The 20,394-nt window shown below is 43.0% G+C and overlaps 1 protein-coding gene across 3 annotated transcripts in view; it reads left to right on the top strand.

Annotated features, from left to right (window-relative positions):
- Positions 1–11,730: 11,730 nt before the first annotated feature.
- large1 (LARGE xylosyl- and glucuronyltransferase 1) overlaps positions 11,731–20,394 on the top strand; it is a 68,369-nt gene continuing 59,705 nt past the window's right edge. For 2 of the 3 annotated variants that reach the window (XM_086263091.1, XM_086263090.1), the window contains exon 1: positions 11,731–12,317. Coding sequence is in view for 1 of the 3 variants with exons in the window: in XM_086263089.1 (XP_086119215.1) it covers positions 13,335–13,385 (51 nt within the window). In the remaining 2 variants the exon portion in view is untranslated. Of the gene's footprint in view, positions 12,318–13,032; positions 13,386–20,394 lie in introns of those variants that run through there. The other variant, XM_086263089.1, reaches the window with a different exon arrangement.

The raw sequence follows: 20,394 nt of genomic DNA, 5'->3' as shown, positions 1-20,394 counted from the left end.
CTCAATTGATTAATACTACAGGAGTATTTCAGATCATGGAAAATGAATAAATCCATGTGTGGGAGAGCTATTCTATGCACTGAAGAGGCTTGATGATAGATAGGGGGCCAGTTAGAAGTTAACTGAGATCGAATGTATTTAAAGTAACTTAAAAAGGCTACATGTTATGATTCACCAAGTTCTGGTGAAGGAATGCAGGAGAAAATAAAGTGAGCTAATTATAATCAACACCTGTTTAAAATGCTTTTCAGGCTACATATTTAACATGTCCTTTAAGCTTTAAGTTTATTGTTTATGTTTGTTTTTAATAGAATACACAGATTCATTCAGAAAACCTGCTTACAGCTGTTTTCACGACTGAATAAATTATTGCACTCTTTTTTGAGAAATTGAATAAAGACAACATGAAGGGTAAGTTTACTATAAGAAGGGCAGTAATCTGATTACTTTTTTCAAGTAACTTGACCAACACTGGTGCTGATGAATCTCTTTCTCTCTTAAATCTATTGGTGTTCTTTGAATTTTAATACTTTTGCCTGATTTCAAAATCTACAAATATCCCAGCTGTAAAATTCAATTGGCAGCAAATTAATTAGTGGCAAAAAAATAAATAAATCTGTAAACTTGTACAATCTACATTTATACACCTCCAGATCATTGAGGTGTTCCAAACACTTCCATGGCCACATGTGTATAAAATCAACTAGACTGCTTCTACAAACATACACACAGTGCACAGAGGTCGCCAACCTTCAGCAGAGTCAATTGCTACAGAACTCCAAACTTTATGTGGCCTTCAATTTAGCTCAAGAACACTGTGTGGAGTGCTTCATGCAGCTGCATCCAAGCCATGCATCATCAAGTGTAATACAAAGTGTCGGATGCAGTGGTTATGTGATGGGGATGCATGCCATTACTGGACTCTGGAGCACTGGAGACATGTTCTCTGGAGTGGTGAATCCCACTTCTCCATCTGGCAATCCGATGGGTGAGACTGGGCTTGGCAGTTGCCATGAGAATGGTACTTGTCTGGAGTTGTCAGGAGTTGTCCTTGGCCTCTTTAATGCTTCAGCACACCAAGACATTTTGTGCAATTTCATGATCCTAACTTCTTGGAAACAGATGGCTCCTTCTTGTTCCAACATGACTACACATCAGTGTGCACAGCAAGGTCCATAAACATGTAGATGAGTGAGTTTGGTATGGAAAAACCTGACTGGCCTGCACAGAGTCCTGACCTCAACCTGACAGAGCATCCTTGGGATGAATTAGAGCAGAGACTGTGAGCCAGGTCTCACAAATGCACTTCTGGAAGAATGATCAAAATTAGCAAACCAGGGTTCCTCCCTGTCCAGGACATGTTCATCCCCTGTATCATCCTCATCATTGAAAGAGTGTCCACTGGTCTCTAGGTTTAAATAGACTGCAGAGCACTGGTCTGACAAGTTAGCTCTTCTGTGTTGTCCCATCTGCTTCCCTAGAGGTTGTTTGGTTTCCCCGATGTATAAATCATCTTACAGAAAGATACACAAATTATATACAAAACAGAACAGCAATAATAAAAATGTAATGAAAATATATGAAGTTAAAGCCACGCTAAGGTCAATTTTAACAGCAAATAGGTTTTCTGATATGTTTCTGCTGAAAAGTGACATTAAAACAGTTTGCAGCAACAGATTGTGGTGGCAGGGTGTGGTTTGTGACTCAGCTGCAGGGAAGGGTGGTACAGGGGTTTCAGGGGCAGTGCCAGGGGAGGCTGGCTGGGACAGCTGCCAGCCTTCACCTAATTATACCTCTCCTATTTTACGCAGTGGGACACTGGGACTTATGTGTGTGTGGAGATGAGCAGTACTGAAGCTGACAGCACCAAAGCTGCAGTGAAGTTACAGCAGCAATGGTCCTGAAAAGCAAATGTGAGAACTGCAGAGGTAGAGTGTGTACAAGAAGTGAACAGAAAAGAAAATGACTTTCTGAACAATAATAAAAGTATGTGAGACTCTGTGTTCTGGCACTCTCAGTTGCCTTGAGTGTCATACTGATATGACGTGTTTGTAAGTATAATGTGAAGGGAATAATGTTCTTATTTGGAACAGGCTGAATATATGGTGTCATTAATGCGACTGGGTTCTGCAGACATGGGTATTAATAAAGTATGCTGATTCTGATTCTCCATCTCCCAAGAGGAAGAGGCCTGCTGGTGAATACAAAGCACAAACTTGTTAGAACAGAAGAATAGAATAGAATACCCTTTTATTGTTATTGGACTTGGAAAACAAAATTGTGGATGCTCTGCACCAACTGTGTATGTATAAAATTATAAATAGCAGGACAGGAACAATAAAAAAGCAGGCAAAATGAGTATATACAAACAAGATGAATATATAGAAAACAGGAGGAAGGCACACAGTAGAGGTTAACATTGGCTGGTTTGGTTGGAGTGTAGTTATAGGTCAACAGTACCGTGGCACTGGGGGTTGGGAAGCGCATCTGTAACCGGAAGGTCGCCGGTTCAATCCCTGGGCTCTCTGTCCTGGTTGTTGTGTCCTTGGGCAAGACACTTTACCCTACTGGTGTTGGCCAGAGGGCAGTCTGGCTGTGGCTACAACTGTAGCTTGTGTGAATGTGAGAGTGGAATTGTAAAGCGCTTTGGGTGCCTTGAAAAGCGCTATATAAATCCAATCCATTATTAATAAAAGGGTGTCCAGCAGGGGGCTGAGAATGCAGCCCTGTGGGCATCAGAATGCACTGTGGCTGAGAAACAGTTCCCACTCGTGAACAATAGGAGGTGGTAGAAACATCATGTACAAACAGGTTTTCAAACTGTTTGAATGAGGAGGTTGAAATTACACATTGATGAAACGAAACTCTGGCATCACAGAGATTTCGTGTTGATATGCGATTTTTTTCTGTGGTTCTCCAAATGGAAGAATCTGGTGTCCAGCAATTACACCAGCAATGCAATGGAATACCTCATGGGAAGGTGTGCAAAGCGTGCCCACACCTCCTCCATTTCCTTTATTTTGGGGAAATGAGTTTCTCTGTGGAGGAGACTTTTCCAGCAACACTGTGGTAAATCAGCAGTGCCACGCTTACATTGAACTCACAAGCCTGAATGTGCACTTGAAGCCATTTATAATTCTTAACTTGTTTGATCTGCTGCTTACCACAAACACATAAGCAGAAATGTTGGACTTTTTAATGTATTTTCATAAATTTTACAGTTTTTGTTACTAATAAAAACCTCCCTTATGGCCATTCATAATACACAAAGTATTATCGTGTTTCCAAACCATAGCTGGCGCACCATCAGTTGTCACAGCAAAAGTCTTTGTAATGTCAGTCTTTCGCTGCTTAAAATGTTCCTTAAAAACGTTGGCGAGATCCTCACCTTGAGTTGTTTCAGGCATCGGATTACAGTTTTTTCTGATTGCTTAAGCACATTTTTTGTAACCATTGGCTAATTTTGCAAAACTCTTCACACAAATAAGAAAACCTGTCACCCAATCATCAAAACATTGTAGTAAAAAACTGTAAGCAGAACAGTTCCTCCTGTACAGCCTCTAGACACTACGCTACACTAAACACTTGGTCTTCTTTCAGACCAGCTGTTTGTTGGGCTCTGACATTGTCACCCATTTCCTGGATGGGTCATTCCACAATTCTGGCTGATGCAGGGTCTTGTATCCTTGCTTTAATTGTATGGCTGTTTACAAGCCCATTACAGTTTTTTCTGAATGCTTAAACCCTAACTGTGATTCCTGTAGCACAATCTCTAAAACTATTCAGACTTATAGCAAAACCACTCACTGAGTTTGCAAAACTAAAAGCACAAAAACTGCTTTGCACTCAGTTTGCAATTTTGTAACACACACTTTGCAAAACTTTAGGCACAATTCACTGCACAACACTCAATTACCAAATTTCCAACACACTGCTAGCAAAAGTATACACATGTATGGCTATCATTAACACTAATTTGCCAACTGTCTGGCACACTTTCACATGTGAAAACTTTTTTAGATAATTAGTTCACTTTGCAATCAGCCTAAGCACTATAATACAGGTAAGCTGTGTGTGCGGAGTACAATGGAGGGAGCAGAAAGAGTGAGAAGTAGAGGAGGCCGAGGAAGAGGACGTGGAGGTGAAGAAGTAGGATGAAGAGGATGACAAGGACAAGGAGGAGCAAGAGGAAGACGAGGAGGGGGGAGAGGAAGATGAGGAGGGGGGAGAGGAAGGGTAGGAAGAGTAAGAAATAGAATTGCTGATGACATCAGAGCTACAATAGTGGACCATGTAATCAACCGTGGAATGACCCTGAGGGTAGCTGGCCAACGGGTCCAGCCTAACTCGAGCCGCTACACTGTAGCAAGTACCATAAGGACATCTTGAAATGAGAATCGGTGAGTACAGTCACTTCGCACAAAGATTTGTAGCACTGCCATATGCCAATGAGAAACACACCAATACCATTGATGTAAAAATACTGAAATTGTTACTTTACAGAATTGCTAGATGACCAGATGCTGGGGGCAGAGGAAGCATGTTCACTGCAGACCAAGTAACCCAGATTGCAAATAATCCTATACTTGGAAATAAACACTTGTGTTTGTTTTGATGTGTTTGAATAAACACCAGTACTTGAAGTTTGGAAACCTCTATGCTTATGGATCTATGACAGAAGTATGAGCTCAAACTGACATAGCCTACCTTGTGCACAGAGAACGCAAAAGCCAGATGTGTTTTGTATTCATACCATCAGTGTGCAGTTGGCGCATTGTGTGCTTAGTAGATGATGGCTTGTGTGTACTGTTTGATACGGAAACACCATTTTTACGAAGGTGTGAAGAGTTAATCTAGCTGTGTTCGCTTTTGCAAGAGAACTACAATGTTTTGATTATTGGGTGACAGGTTTTCTTATTTGTGTGAAGAGTTTTGCAAAATTAGCCAATAGTTACAAAAAATGTGCTTAAGCCATCAGAAAAAACTGTAAATAACAACTCTGAGCTGGGGAGAAAAGCCTCCTTAATAAATTCTCAGTCTGTAAATAGCTTTCCATGTTTATCAATGCAGTGTGCGATACTAAAACTTGCTTCAGTTCCATGATGTTTAATTTAATTCAATTTTCAATTTTATTTATTCCCCATGAAATAATCTTTGTGGATGAGGCAGGTTTTAACCTGACCAAAAGAAGGAAAAGGGGGAGGAACATAATTGGCCATCGGGCTATTGTAAATGTCCCTGGTCAATGGGGGGAATGTCACTATGTGCGCAGCCATCAGCCAACGAGGGGTACTCCACCGCCATGCCGTACTAGGACCCTATAACACTATGCTTCTCCTTGCTTTTCTTGATGGTTTAAGACAACATATGTTCCAGCTGGACTACAGGGAACCAGCACAGCCAGAGCAGCCTCACTACGTTGTTGTGTGGGATAACGTCAGCTTCCATCGCGCTGCTCTGGTTCGTGACTGGTTTACCAATAACCCAAGGTTTTCTAATATCTTTCTGCCTGCATACTCTCCCTTTCTAAACCCGGTAGAGGAGTTATTTTCGGCATGGCGGTGGAAAGTGTATGACCGAGAACCTTATGTCCGTGTTCACCTCCTTCAGGCCATGGAAGAGGCCTGCCTAGACATATCAGTAGATGTATGCCAGGGGTGGATCAGGCATGCAAGAGGATTTTACCCCCGCTGCCTGGCTGGGGCCAATATAGCCTGTGATGTGGATGAGATTCTCTGGCCTGACCCAGACCAAAGACAAGATGCTGAGGTGGGATAATGTTTCTGGTGTGTGTTGTACTGTATAGTACATGAATGACAATGTGCCACTGTACATACATTGGTTGCGTCTTTTGTGTTTATCATGTGACAAGGGTTTTGAAGGGGAGAATCATAAGCAACCTATTTGTTTTGGAACTATTGTTTTGAATTAATTGTACCAGTGTGCAAAACTCTGTTGTAGTGTGTGTCTTTTTGAGGGCTTGTGTTTGATGTCTGAGGGCAAAGTTTGGTTTTTCAGCAGGAGTGAATAGTTTTGGGTGTAGAGCTTCATTTTGACCTGGAAATAGGATGTTTGGGAAATTGAGTGAGATGTTATGGATTTGTGTTTACTGTTGTGAGGATATGAGGCGTAGTTTCAAGAAATGTGTTTTAGCAATCGAGAAAAACTGTAATATTAAAATCTGTAACATAATGTATTGTTTGGAGTTTAGTCTGTTACAGTTACTATTTTTACCATTTCTTTTTGGAGAAACTGTAATCCACATTATTTCCTTAGGGATTAATAAAGTATTCTGATTCTGATTCTGATTGTTTCAGGATGACCTGCCATTATCCAATGACACATCTGCTTACCTGTATCTTTTGCTCGTTTCTCCTCCTCTTCTTTTCTATTTTTTCTAAACTGAGCACCTGATGGCTTTGAACTTTTCTTGTCCATCTCCCATTGGTTTTATTTTGCACTCCAGTATGAACACAAGTCCCCCAACTCGAGGATCACCACAACATAACCTAATAGACCTACACCTTAGTTCACAGATTCAGTTTGTCTCAGGTGTATTTCTGGGATTTCACACAACCCAGGATTCAAATCATGAATACATAATGGACTTGGGTTTACATCATTATGAATGAAATGTGCTCTACTTGGAACCAGCCAGGGCCCCTCCCCTGTCAACAGGTTGTGTGTGAGACTTTAAATCATCAAACTGTAAATAATAAATTTTAAATTGTTATTGATCCCTTTACCCCTGGTCCTAAAGTGTATATTTATTTTCTTACTCTTCTTATATTTATTGTTTGTTTACTTGCACTGCTGTAACTGGAGCCTCGTCATCTCGTCTCTCTATATACTGGACTGTATGTGGCGGAGATGACAATAAAGTTTTTCTGTGGAGGAGACTTTTCCAGCAACAGCAACTTTTTTTTTTTTTTGCCGATGCCCGTGATGCCGCCCCGGGCAACCACCCATCCATGTCACCCGTATCAAAAACTGCTACTGCCCTCACCAACCAAACATCACTGAAGCAGCAGCAAAAGAAGATCAAAACTACGCTCCACATTTGATAAACATCGTCATGAATTCCCTCTGACTTCTGCTGTTTGGCTCCCACCACGATAAAATCCCACTTCATGCACAGCTCTCTCTCTCTCTCTCTCTCTCTCTGTACTTCAAGAACAGTTTCCAATCTCAAATCTCTGTTTTCAGCATTATTCATTCACTTATTACCTACCAGTCTACCGTTGTTTGCAGCCTTGTTGGCCGCTCTTTTTTTTTTCTTTTTACTTAAATGACCTCGGAAAAGAGAGTCTAATTTTTGTTGTTCAGTACTGAAGAAATTTAAACTTTTTAAAATCATGTAAAATTGCACAATGTGTTTGAGGTTATCTGCTATAAAAAGCATGCAGGCCAGGAAAATCTCCTTTTTCTGTGTTTTATCCTCAGTTACTCTGACACGAAGGCATCTTGTCATGGTCCGTGGCCCGGTGTCCAGGGAGCTGATGGGATGCCCACGCTCACAGGTGTGGCCGTCGACTCCACACCTGCATCCCATCCCAGGCGATCAGGTGGACCATTTAACCCAGCTCAGCCAGCTGCTCCACGCCAGTCCGTTAGTCACCTCTCAGCGGTAACAGCTTGGCGTGTTTGGAGCCCTCTCCTGCCTGTCTTCCTGCCTGCCTGGAGTTTTTGGATCACTACCGGCACTCGTCTCCTCTAATCACCTGGAACTTCCCCGCGGACCCTCACCCCTCCCTCCAGTTCCCACAGCCCCATCTGGACCGTAAGATTCATTCTCTACCCACGTATGCTGTTATTTCTCCGTTCCCCAGTAACCCTCTTCCTCTTTCTGTTGCAGCCTCCCACAGTCCCGATTACGGCGTTCCTGAGTTATTTCCCGGTCCCTTGGTTTTCTAGTTACCTGTCGTGTTTTCCTTTGACCCTTCCGGGACGCCCTTAGTTAAAATAAAGTTCTTTTGCGTGCACCTTGGCGTGTTGTCTCTGCTTCTGGGTCCAGCTTGTGTGCTGAACTACGGTTCATGACACATCTGCTTTGATGCTCACACCTCTGATGAAGTTTCACATATATCAGTACTTAAAAATGATCAGAATTATAATATTTCTGACTATCTGAGGCAAAATTGAATCGAATTGGGACCTTGTGAATCGGAATCAAATGGATTTTAGAAATGAGTGATGACACCCAGTCCTAGTGAATAGCCTAGGCCTGACAGAAGTGGATGTAGCTGTGGGTAATAAGAAAAGATGAAAAGAACTATTGATAATTTTCTTGTTAAGTTAAGGCCTGATCCATCTGAAATTCATAGCCAGTGCTCTGACACGGAGCCATCAACCTGTTTGCTGCAGCAGGCAGCAGCAAACAGGTTGTCAGAGGAGGCTGAGATGATGATTAAGTTTAACATTGTCTACAATATTGCCAAAGAGTGCCAAAGGACTTTAAGCACAAGCACTTTTTCAGTAACTTATCTTTCTTGTAGAAATGTGCTCCAAACAAAGAACCTTGTGTTGACAAGATTGTTAGTTAATCATTTACAAATTAATAGTGTCTGTATAGACACAATTTCCCCCCCAAAAAAGTGCACATGTAAAACTGCGGTTTTATGCGATGCAGTTGAAAAATTTGAGTGCGCCTAAGAAAAAAAGTTAGGCGCACCAGTTCAACCGTGGCAAAAAGTTAGTCTAGAACCCTGCCTACTTAGCATAACTAAGGGAGGATTCAGGGTCACCTGATCCAGCCCTAACTATATGCTTTAGCTTTAGAAGGTTTGAAGCCAAATCTTAAAAGTAGAGATAGTGTCTGTCTCCTGAATCCAAACTGGAAGCTGGTTCTATAAAAGAGGGGCCTGAAAACTGAACCCTCTCCCTCCCATTCTACTTTCAAATACTCTAGGAAGCCAGCAACAAGAGCCTAAAAAAACTAAATTGTAACCAAGTATGGAAGCACTGAGACACTGTGGGTGTCAGGCTGGGCAGAAATAAGACTCCATCATGTTACACAAAGTATTTCCAAACATCTGTAATTGTTAACTATGATTGCAAATTTCCATGTCTTGCCAGGGCCTGCTGAGAATTTGAAGAACAATTTGTTAAATGTACAGCTGTTGCGCAAAGGTGTTATAAATGCTGTGACGCTCAAGATTATGATCTACAGGATATTAACTGATAAAAGTGAGCTTAAGATTCTGTATAATCAGTGTTCGTATAGTGTGCCTTGCTGTTTTGCAGTCTTAAGGATTAAAGTCCTAAGGATTAATTTTTACTACACTGCAGTTCAGTTGTCATAAGTGATGGATGGAAGGAATTTTTCTGCAGTCACAGAAATATTAAACAGGGAGGAAGAAAGCAGTTTCACTGGATCACAACAGTAAAATATGGGAAAATAAGATGCATTTCATTTAAATGTGGGGCAGGTTTATTTAGTGAGGCAAATTTTGTGATGTCACAATTACAGTGTGATTCACTAATGATTTATTTACAAAGACGCAGCCAGTTCAGTAATAACCAGCATTCTCCCAAGAGAAGGACTCAAAACTCATGAGAAGGGAGCGTGAGCACTGTAGGCCTGCTAACCAAAATATTCCAGTGTAAATGTAGGCTTCTCTCTGAAAAACGTGAGGCAGTTCAGATCACTGAGGAGGCTGAAGGAAAATTAATATGCTTCTGATATAAGAAATAACTCTTCAGATAGAAATTGACAAGCACTGTGAAAGTGCAAAATCCATAGTTCTGAGGACTGAGACTCAGGTGGAGCTCAGGAGAGCTGCATTAATACAAACTGTTCCACCATATCAAATTGGGCCCATATCAAATTGATGGCTGCAGTTATAGCCACACATATAGTAATATCTACCAAACAACACAGTGCTACAATAGAGACTTATACATAACACTACACTTATATTTTGCTTTCTTTAAAAATAGCCTTTACTTTACAGAGTGATGAAGGTGGTTTTGGTTTAGAATTGATTTATACAATCACACAATACTGTATTCCATAGGTGTCAAACTCTGGCCCCAGACTAATTATATTTGGCCCGCGAAGCCATACCAAATTACTATTAGAGCTGGCCTACTGGTATTATACAGCTAATATATATATTGTTTAGTATTAAGCTTTGCTTGTTCCATATTCAGTTTTTCAGCTAAACTTGTTTGAGTCCATAAGAAAAGATTCATTCTTATATCTGGAGGAAGATTTTTTTTTCAATAAATATTAACGTTAGCCCGCGACTTTGTTCCAGTTTTGAATTTTGGCCCACTGTGTATTTGAGTTTGACACCCCTGCTGTATTCTATAAATAAGTGTGCACACTTTAATTTACACTGTTACACTTAATGTAATCTTCCTCTGTTTTCTGAGTTACCTTAGTGGCAGCTGCTCCAGTTCCTTGGCTGATGAACTAAGAATCTATATAAAGACCAACAAATTAGGTCATACCACAACTGTATCGTGGAGGGGAGGGGGGGGGGGGGGGGGGGGGGGGTAATGATATTTGCTATGTTACTTTCAGTAAGGTTTTTTTTTGTGTCTTTGTGGGCTCTTTTTGAATTATTTTCAAAACACTCAAATCATTACAAATTATATATTTAAAGTAGCTTATCTCAAAACAAATGGTAACATGTAAATGTTGACATTATGTGTACACTGTTTTATTGTAAATACATTTTGCTAAACAGTGTTTAGTGCAGTGGTACTAATATGTGTTGTCATTGAAATCTGTAAATAAATTCATAAAACAGTGATGCTAATAGTGCTTGTAACTGATTTTGTCTTATACAATGAATATGTAGCGTCTATAGAAGAACAATTAATATTTTTTAAATATGTGATTATAAATGTTTTTACTAATAACACAACAAAATTAATTAAAGTACATATGTGATCCAAAAAACACCTGTGGGACAGGTTTATGTAGTTCTTATGCTGACAGTCGGTTTAAATTCTTCTTCTTATTATTAGAAATTATTAAAACTGAAAATGATTATTCTGTACAAAAAGGTCCCCATCAGTGCTATATGGGTGCTGCTGTTAATGAGCTCAGAAAAACAGGCATACATCTTATTTTTTTTAATAAAAGTATATTAAAATCAATGTTTTAAAAAAATAAGGCTTAAGCAGCTTGTGACATGGTTAACTTTTAATATCTACCAGAGGGCGTAAAAATATTATTGAAAAAAAGAAGGCAGGGTGTTGGGAAAGCAGCTAGTTAAACTTATCATGCAAATGCTAATGCTAACTCTGTTTCCACACAAAGTGTGGCTCATAACTGATCTCAGAGCAGAACTAGTGGCAGTTTGTCTTAGATGCTAATCCCCTGTTACAATCACTGGCTGCAGCCACAAAATGGCACTGATGTAAAGGATAGATGAATATAGGTGAAATATCCCAATGGCAGAAGGCTTTGTGAGATGGAAGGAGATGGAAGGACAGAGAGAGACTTTGGTGTATTTGAAGCCATGACAAGGCAAATGTTGTTTGCCTTGCTTGACCTGACAGAGACCCTGTAGGTCAAGCAATGCTAACCGCGATGAACCCAAAAATCTCAAAACTGACCCTCAGCTTTTGTTTTGTTACTTCAGTTCAATTGTGTTTTGATTGTGTTAATCGGGCTGCTGAGGTCTTCAGCCCATCAGTAGGTTAGTCAATTCCAAGACTTCCAATCCGTTTGATCGACTCCTTTGTATCCTCCCACACTTCCAGAATCCAGCGTTGGGATTGGATGTTGGCTGCCTGTCAGGAAGAAAGAGATGCTATGCTGAGGCCGAAAACTCAGACAGAACCAGGACACGGACGATGTTGGAATATCTTAACTGGGGGATTTTAAAGTGTGTTGGGAACTCGGAGCGATTTGAAAGTTGCTGAGCTTGAGCGGAGCAGCGACACCGGGTCTCCATGTTCCCGCTGCGGACCGTCGCGGCTGTTCGCCTCTTGCCTGCTGCTCTCACAAACGCGAAGCCGGCGCTGTTTTAATGAGACTGGAACTGCCGTGTTTTCGACGCAGCACAGACCGGTGTGAGATTAAGTCTTTATTTAGCCCGAAGCAAACGGAAAGGCTCAGATGTCGTCGCTGGTAGCCGGGGCTAATAGCCGAGGCTGCTGGGCCACATAAATATCCCGAGAAAATCCCAACCTGATGGAGCGAGTGAGCGACGGAGCACGGGCTTATTTTGCGCCAGAAGGACCGTTATGACTGAGCTGCAGGCTCAGTTCTCTTTTTGAAAAGCGCCACGGGGTTCAGTGCTGGGTATTGATTTGATCGAGGGCTCATAAAAGCAGTATTTGGAGGTTCTCTGCATCAGGTGAGTGTGACATTATTCACCAATGACTATCACGGTCACGCTAACAACCCTGGTATTTATGCCACGATCTGTTTCGCTTGTTATAACCTTTAAAGTCCTTGTGCTTACATTTCTATAAGGCCCTTTTTCATACGGTCATTAAGCATGTGTACAGCGCAGCGGATTTACTGTGTGCCGTCCTCCCATACAAAAACTGGGGCATTTTCCTCTAAGTCAGTCTTAAATATTGGAAGGAGATGGTAAACGGTTCAAGTTCAGTCCCCTCTCCTAAAAAGTGTTTTTAATCTTACTGAGAGCTGCGAAAACAACGCCAACAACCTTTACTTTGCCATGTTTTCAGATATGCTAATTCTTGCTTCCCAGTCCTCGGGTGATGGCACTGAGCACACAGACAGCCGTACGTCAGCTGCCTAGCTCAGCGGCAACAGTTGCACGCAGGAATACGGTCATGGTGGGGAAAAGCTCGTTGAATGGTAGCATGGGCTTGGTAGTCCGTGGGCAGGTGCTGACTGACAGTCTACCTGCACGTTTTGTCAGATGTGGGCAGTGTCAGAAATGTGCAGCGCAACCAGTTACCGTGAAGAAGATCCAAGTTCTAACCAATGACCTAACAGCTCCCCCAAATGAAGCCAAAAAGTCTCTATCGCCCCCTGGTGTCTGGCTACAGTATAGGTCACAAACCCCGCCTCCTCCATTTTAGAAGGTGGGACTGGGGTAAACCAAAAACAAAAATTCTCCTCAGATAATTTTTTCCAAGGATGTGCTTTCGGCCATTATTAGTAGTTCGAGTCATGCTGATTCGTGTTCAAGGGGTTTCCCTTCTCATAACTCTGATTCTAATTACAACTATAATACTGTTCAATTTGGTCATCGTAACAGCTCTGAAAAACAGCTGCAATCACGGAGAAACTTGCCTATCTCTGTTCGAGAATGGCAGATGAATCCGTGGATGCTGAGAGGAGGGCAAGCGTTTACTTTACAAAACCATGACTGACTGTGTCATAGTGACAGCATGAGATGATCTACAGTAATCAACAGAAGGACCTGAGGTCCTGCTGCACTTTTTTGGTAAGTTAAATGTGTGTTTGTAAGCTAATCAGTAAAGTCCTTAGCTAGCTAGCTAAGCTTACAGTTGGCTTTTGGGTAAAGCTGTGCTCATTAGCTAATCCGTGCACATGAATGAATTTACCTTGACTAAAGAAATCACTGTTACCGTATGCTACCCGTACATATGGGTGTGTGAGGACATGGAAGGATCAGTTTTATTTCAGATTTCAGAGATAAACTTCACATTTGACAGTTTGTTATGAGTCTTTTCTCATTGTGATTACAGGAGCTGCCCTCAAATTCAGACCTCAGCACTACCCAGTAACATCATCCTGTATGTTCACTCTTAATGCAGAATACACTTAATTTAATATTGGAGTAAATTAGCAATAACTCCAGATGTAACTAATGGAATAAAGTACAAAGTCTAAAGTACCATGTTATGTACTGTTAGTGAATGCTGCAGCTGTTTTACTGAGAAAATTAAAGACAAAACATCAGGTCATCAATATACAATGAGCATAAACAGTAAGTTTGGTGTTTAAGAACGCTGCTGATCTCAGATCTGCACAGCTTTTGCTTTTAACAATGAATGTCTTCAGCTACATGAAGAGGACATTAAATAAAACCTGGTGAAAGGTCATAAGTTGTCACTTGTATGTTGAACTAAAACCTTTAACCTGGAATTCTACCCAACTGTGTTTTGCCAATAGCAAATCATTATAATTCATACCAGAGTACCCAGAGGGGATAATGTATATTTCTAATGTATAACTTTCTACAGGAGTGAATATATCATTGTTATGTAAAAGTCCAGAGCCTCTAAGCTTGGCTGAGGATGTGAGTACGTCTAATATCACACAATGCAAAGTTCGCTGTCCCACTGTTCATGAAATGCTGGGTTTGTCCATCTTCTGGGGCGGGCCTACAGTGGAGAAAGAAAAGTTTTCCTCTGAGTGTGATGCTGGTGAAGATTATGAGTCCTCCCTCTTTTTAATTATAGCGACATGATTGTGCAACATGTAGAGAGCTGCTGTTTTAAAAACCATGACAGCTGTCCATGGCAGCCACTGCCTCTACTTTATACATTACATTTTTAATTTTTGTTTAATCTTTCATGTTGTTTTTTTTTTTTGGTTGTTGTTTTTCCCCCCTGTTGTTTCTCCCACTCCTGCTAAACTCTGGCTGTTTCTCAATACTATGCAAGTCTGTACTCACGTTCTCGCTAGTCCGTACTTTGTAAGTTCATCGTCATTCCACAATTGGAATGGTAGTATACTTGATGACATCTCAGCTCCAGGGTTTTAACTGCCATCCCCTCTTAATTTAACTGTGATTAATATTTGCAATTGAAAAGACGCATGATGTAGTAGATTTCTTTATGAAAAAACAAATAATTTAAATAAGTATTTTAAGCATTTTGGCCAAATTTGCTTTTACTTTTATCTGTTTCATAATGTCTAAGCTTAATACAGTTGAGCACAATCACTTCATGACAAAAACTCAAGTTTAATCTCTCTTAATAAGCTATGCTGCTTATTGAATAAAAACAAACAGATGAGATATTAGAATGCTTTTATTTTAGTAGACACTCAAGACCTACAATAGTCTGCTGGGGTTCGGAAGAGAATTGAACAAATATTTAAAACATAATTTGATCATTTCTGGAGCAGTCTTCAGGATCTCCATATATTAACATCCTGTTTCTGTTTCCTGTTTCCTTCTGAATTAAAATATTTTTAATGTTAGCGTTTGATGTTTAGTAAAGACTCTGGGTTCATGATTCCCTATAAACTTTTACTGTGTGTAACTGTGGAGACCTTACATGCAAGCAGCTCGACTCCAGGGGTGGGAACCTGGTCCTGTGTTAGCCATTTTTAATTGCGTGCATGGACTTCAAATATGTATGGGAAACCCCCACTATTCAGCAACACTAGTCAGATGTTCTACAATCTCTTTCTTTAGCTTATGTCTGACTAACAACAACATCCATCCATCCATCCATCCATCTTCATCCGCTTTATCTGAGGCCGGGTCGCGGGGGCAGCAGCCTAAGCAAAGAGGCCCAGACCTCCCTCTCCCCAGCCACCTCCTCCAGCTTATCCGGGGGAATACCAAGGCGTTCCCAGGCCAGCCGAGAGATATAATCTCTCCTGCGTGTCCTGGGTCTGCCCCGGGGCCTCCTCCCGGTGGGACATGCCTGGAACACCTCACCCAGGAGGCGCCCAGGGGGCATCCTTGTCATATGCCCGAACCACCTCAGCTGGCTCCTTTCGATGTGGAGCAGCAGCTGCTCTACTCTGAGCCCCTCCCGGATGGCCGAACTTCTCACCCTATCTCTAAGGGAGAGGCCAGCCACCCTTCGGAGGAAGCTCATTTCTGCCGCTTGTATCCGCGATCTCGTTCTTTTGGTCACTACCCACAGCTCGTGGCCATAGGTGAGGGTAGGGACGTAGATCGACCGGTAAATTGAGAGCTTCGCTTTTACACTCAGCTCCCTCTTCACCACGGCGGACCGGTGCAGCATCTGCATTACTGCAGCTGCAGCCCCAATCCGTCTGTCGATCTCCGGCTCCCTTCTCCCATCACTCGCGAACAAGACCCCGAGATACTTGAACTCCTCCACTTGGGGCAGGAACTCATCCCCGACACGGAGTGGGCACTCCACCCTTTTCCGGCTGAGAACCATGGCCTCAGATTTGGAGGTGCTGATCCTCATTCCGCTGCTTCACACTCGGCTGCGAACCGTTCCAGTGCAAGCTGGAGGCCCTCACCCGATGAAGCCAACAGAACCACATCATCCGCAAAAATCCGAGATGAGATTCTGAGGCCACCAAAGCAAAAGACCTCCGCCACTTGGCTGCGCCTAGAAATCCTGTCCATAAAAATTATGAACAGAACCGGAGACAAAGGGCAGCCCTGGCGGAGCCCATCACCCACCGGGAATGAGTCCGACTTATTGCCGGCAATGCGAACCAAGCTCTTGCAACGGTTGTATAGGGATCGAATGGCCCGTAGCAATGGGCCAGACACCCCATACTCCCGCAACACACCTCCCACAGGACACCCCGAGGGACACGGTCGAATGCCTTCTCCAAGTCCACAAAACACATGTAGACTGGTTGGGCAAACTCCCATGCACCCTCAAGTATCCTCGAGAGGATAAAGAGCTGGTCCAGTGTTCCGCGACCAGGACGAAAACCGCATTGTTCCTCCTGTTAATTTGGGTTGAACCCAGGACTGTATAGGCGTTGGCTGAATAGCAGTGGTGTTCACCTTGGGGTGTCGGTCAGAACACACAGGACGCACAGATAAAGGTTATACCGTCTTTACTGTGATTCCTCAGCTTAACAGCACAGTACAGCAACACAGTAATGCAACCGCAGGCTTACAGAGTGGTGAGGGGTGTGGGTGTGTGTGTGGTCTGTGAACAGAACATATACAGAATACTGAATGTAATAAACATCTAAGTCATGAATTATGATGCATTAGCGTTCTTCGAATCTAACCAGAACTACAAATGGGAATTCCTATATGAACATCTACATGCACGAGTTTCATACACTACTCCCAAACCCTTACAGTACATGACATTGATTGCCAATACACCCAACAACAATATATCACAAACACCAAATCGTTTAGCTTACAGCTAGCAGGTATGTAGCATAACAGGTAGCATTAGTAGCATGAACTAGCCACATAGCGAACAGGTCGATACACATTACACTTCTACATCCACTAAATGTCTAATTGGCATAAAAGACTAAAACTGTCCTTTTCAGGCATGGCTCCACGTCTACTCACAGTTCTTTAGCGACGCACACAACTCACACAGTGTGTAGACATCCCCTGCAGAGTCAGTCTGCCAGGCGGCTCTTGCTATGTGTTAGCTCCAACTCTGATCACTGGAACATGTGCTCAATAGTGCAACTGTGCTCTCTCGCCACAAGGGGGCCCCCCCACACAGCTGACAGCCTTTCCAACACCTCCTGTATCCGAGGTTCGACTAGCGGACGAACTCTCCTTTCCAGCACCCTGGCATAGACTTTCCCAGGGAGGCTGAGGAGTGTGATCCCCCTGCAGTTGGAACACACCCTCCGGTCCCCCTTCTTAAAGATGGGGACCACCACCCCGGTCTGCCAGTCCACAGGTACTGCCCCTGATCTCCACGCAACATTGCAGAGGCGTGTCAACCAGGACAGCCCTACAACGTCCAGAGCCTTCAGGAACTCGGGGCGGACCTCATCAACACCAGGGGCTCTGCCACCAAGGAGTTGTTTAACTGCCTCAGTGACCTCGCCCCCGGAAATTGGCGGGTCATTCCCCTCATCCCCAGACTCTGCTTCCTCCTCGGAAGACGTGTCAGTGGGATTAAGGAGGTCCTCGAAGTATTCCTTCCACCGCCTGACAATTTTCTCAGTCGACCTCAGCAGCGCTCCGCCAGCACTATACACAGTGCAGGTAGAGCACCGCTTTCCCCTCCTGAGACGCCTGACGGTTTGCCAGAATCTCTTCGAGGCAGTCCGAAAGTCTTTTTCCATGGCCTCTCCGAACTCCTCCCACACCCGAGTTTTTGCTTCAGCCACTGCCCGAGCCGCATTCCGCTTGGCCTGTCGATACCTGTCGGCTGCCTCCGGAGTCCCACAGGCTAACCAAGCCCGATAGGACTCCTTCTTCAGCCTGGTGGCTCCCTTCATTTCTGGTATCCACCATTTGGTTCGAGGATTACCACCACGGCAGGCACCAATCACCTTGCGGCCGCAGCTCAATGAAGCAGCTTCGGCATAGGAGACGCTGAACATGGTCCATTCGGACTCAATGTCTCCAGTCTCCCTCGGAATGCTGTTGAAGCTCTGCCGGAGGTGTGCGTTGAAGATCTTGCAGACTGGGGCCTCTGCTAGACATTCCCAGCACACCCTCACTACGCGTTTAGGTGCACCAGGTCTGTCCAGTGTCCTCCCCCGCCACCTGATCCAACTCACCACCAGGTGGTGATCAGTTGACAGCTCAGCCCCACTCTTTACCCGAGTGTCCAGAACATATGGTCGCAGGTCTGGTGATACGATTACAAAATCGATCATCGACCTACGGCCTAGAGCGTCCTGGTGACACGTGCACTTATGGACACTCTTATGTTCGAACAGGGTGTTCGTTATGGCCAAACTGTGATTAGCACAGAAGTCCAATAACAAAACACCGCTCGGGTTCAGATCAGGGAGGCCGTTCCTCCCAATCACTCCCCTCCAGGTCTCGCTGTCGTTACCCACGTGAGCATTGAAGTCTCCCAGCAGGACAACAGAGTCTCCAGGTGGAGCACCCCCCAGCACCCCCCCAGGGACTCTAAGAAGGCTGGGTACTCCGAACTGCCACTCGGCGCATAAGCGCAGATGACAGTCAGGACCCGTTCCCCGACCCTAAGGCGCAGGGAACAAACCCTCTCGTCCACCGGGAAAAACCTCAACGTACCGGCAGCAAGCCGAGGGGATATTAGAATACCCACCTCAGCCCGCCGCCTCTCACCAGGGGCAACTCCAGACTGAGACAGAGTCCAGCCCCTCTCCAGGAGACTGGTTCCAGAGCCCAAGCCATGCGTAGAGGTGAGCCCGACTATATTTAGCCGGTACCTCTCAACCTCACGCACTAACTCAGGCTCCTTCCCCACCAGAGAGGTGACATTTCATGTCCCTATTGCCAGTCTTTGCAGCCAGGGGTCAGTCCGCCAGGGCCTCCGCTCCTGGCCGCCACCCGGCACACAATGCACCCGACCCCTATGGCGCCTCCTGCGGGTGGTGGGCCCTAACCCTAGCAACAACATCTTCAGCATAATGCATTAACAATAGATTGTAATCCATAATATTATAGCTTGAAAATTAGCCATTCACTTGAAACCTGGAACTGTTTCACTGGTAAGAACATGGTCAACATTTCACTTTGTCAACATCAATTTACATGTAATTTCTATGAATATCAATAGTAGAAATAAATATTTAAAGAAATAATGTACACTTTTAAAAACAATTTTAAACAGTCCATCTCCTACGCCTTAGTGTTGGGGTTTGGCTTGCAAACTCTGCCAGATCGTGCAATGTAAGCCTTTGTACAATATCTGGAAGTTGTACATTAATGTACTACACAAATGAGTATGTCTCTGATGAGGTTGTTGGTAAAACCTGCAACTGCCTGCCTTATTTTTCAAGTCCACATAAGACTTGTTTCATCACGGTCATTGGTTTCTGGTGTTAAACTTATGCCTTTCTATTAGGGCTGCTCGATTATGGCAAAAATGATAATCACGATTATTTTCACTGAAATTGAGATCACGATTATTTGACGATATTTATTTAACCCTTTAAGACCTACTATGGAACCAAGTCCACCAGAGCTTATATATATATATATATATTTTTTTTTTTTTTACATGCTGTAGTGCCATTTGTGGGAGCATTTCAAGTTGCTATACATCAATACAACTGTTATAGCCCATATTTTAATAATATGTATGCATTAAGTCCATAGTAATTACATAAATTGCAAAAAAGTGCAATAAACTACAAAAAAAATTGAAAATCGCTTTTGTTTTGTTTACATATATTTCTACTTGGAGAAATTTAAGAGGTTTATCCCTCAAAACTTTAAATACAATAAAGTTGCAAAAAATAGTTTCCCACCACAGGAAATTTATTTTGAGTGTCTTCATAGTTTTATTTTGGAGATACACCAATTTTTATATACTGCAGGAAAAACAAAAAACAATCCTATGATGCAAATTTGCAAAGAAAACAGCATGTGCCTCATTTCACTGTGGGAAGTGTTACGAACAGCTGATAGGATCGGCAAAGCGTGTTTCTGGAATATTATGTTTTTGTTCCTGCAAGCGCTTTTTATGCAATTTTTGCAAAGCTATATGTGGAAGGAAACCGTGACCAAGGACAAGCTGATGGCATAAGATGTAAGTACAACTCCTCCGGTTTCATATGCAAAACAAATTATTGCGCTAGCTTACACGGTTCAGGTTCTACAGGGATTT

The sequence above is a fragment of the Aulonocara sp. 'chitande type north' Nkhata Bay genome, linkage group LG15 (assembly GCF_057382095.1).
Source record: "Aulonocara sp. 'chitande type north' Nkhata Bay isolate Kocher_YH1m ecotype deep benthic linkage group LG15, A_spYH_male_GT1.1, whole genome shotgun sequence".
In the NCBI taxonomy this organism is placed as follows: Eukaryota; Metazoa; Chordata; class Actinopteri; order Cichliformes; family Cichlidae; genus Aulonocara; species Aulonocara sp. 'chitande type north' Nkhata Bay.
Note: the sequence above shows the minus strand (reverse complement) of the source record. Positions and strands in the feature narration are given on the sequence as shown.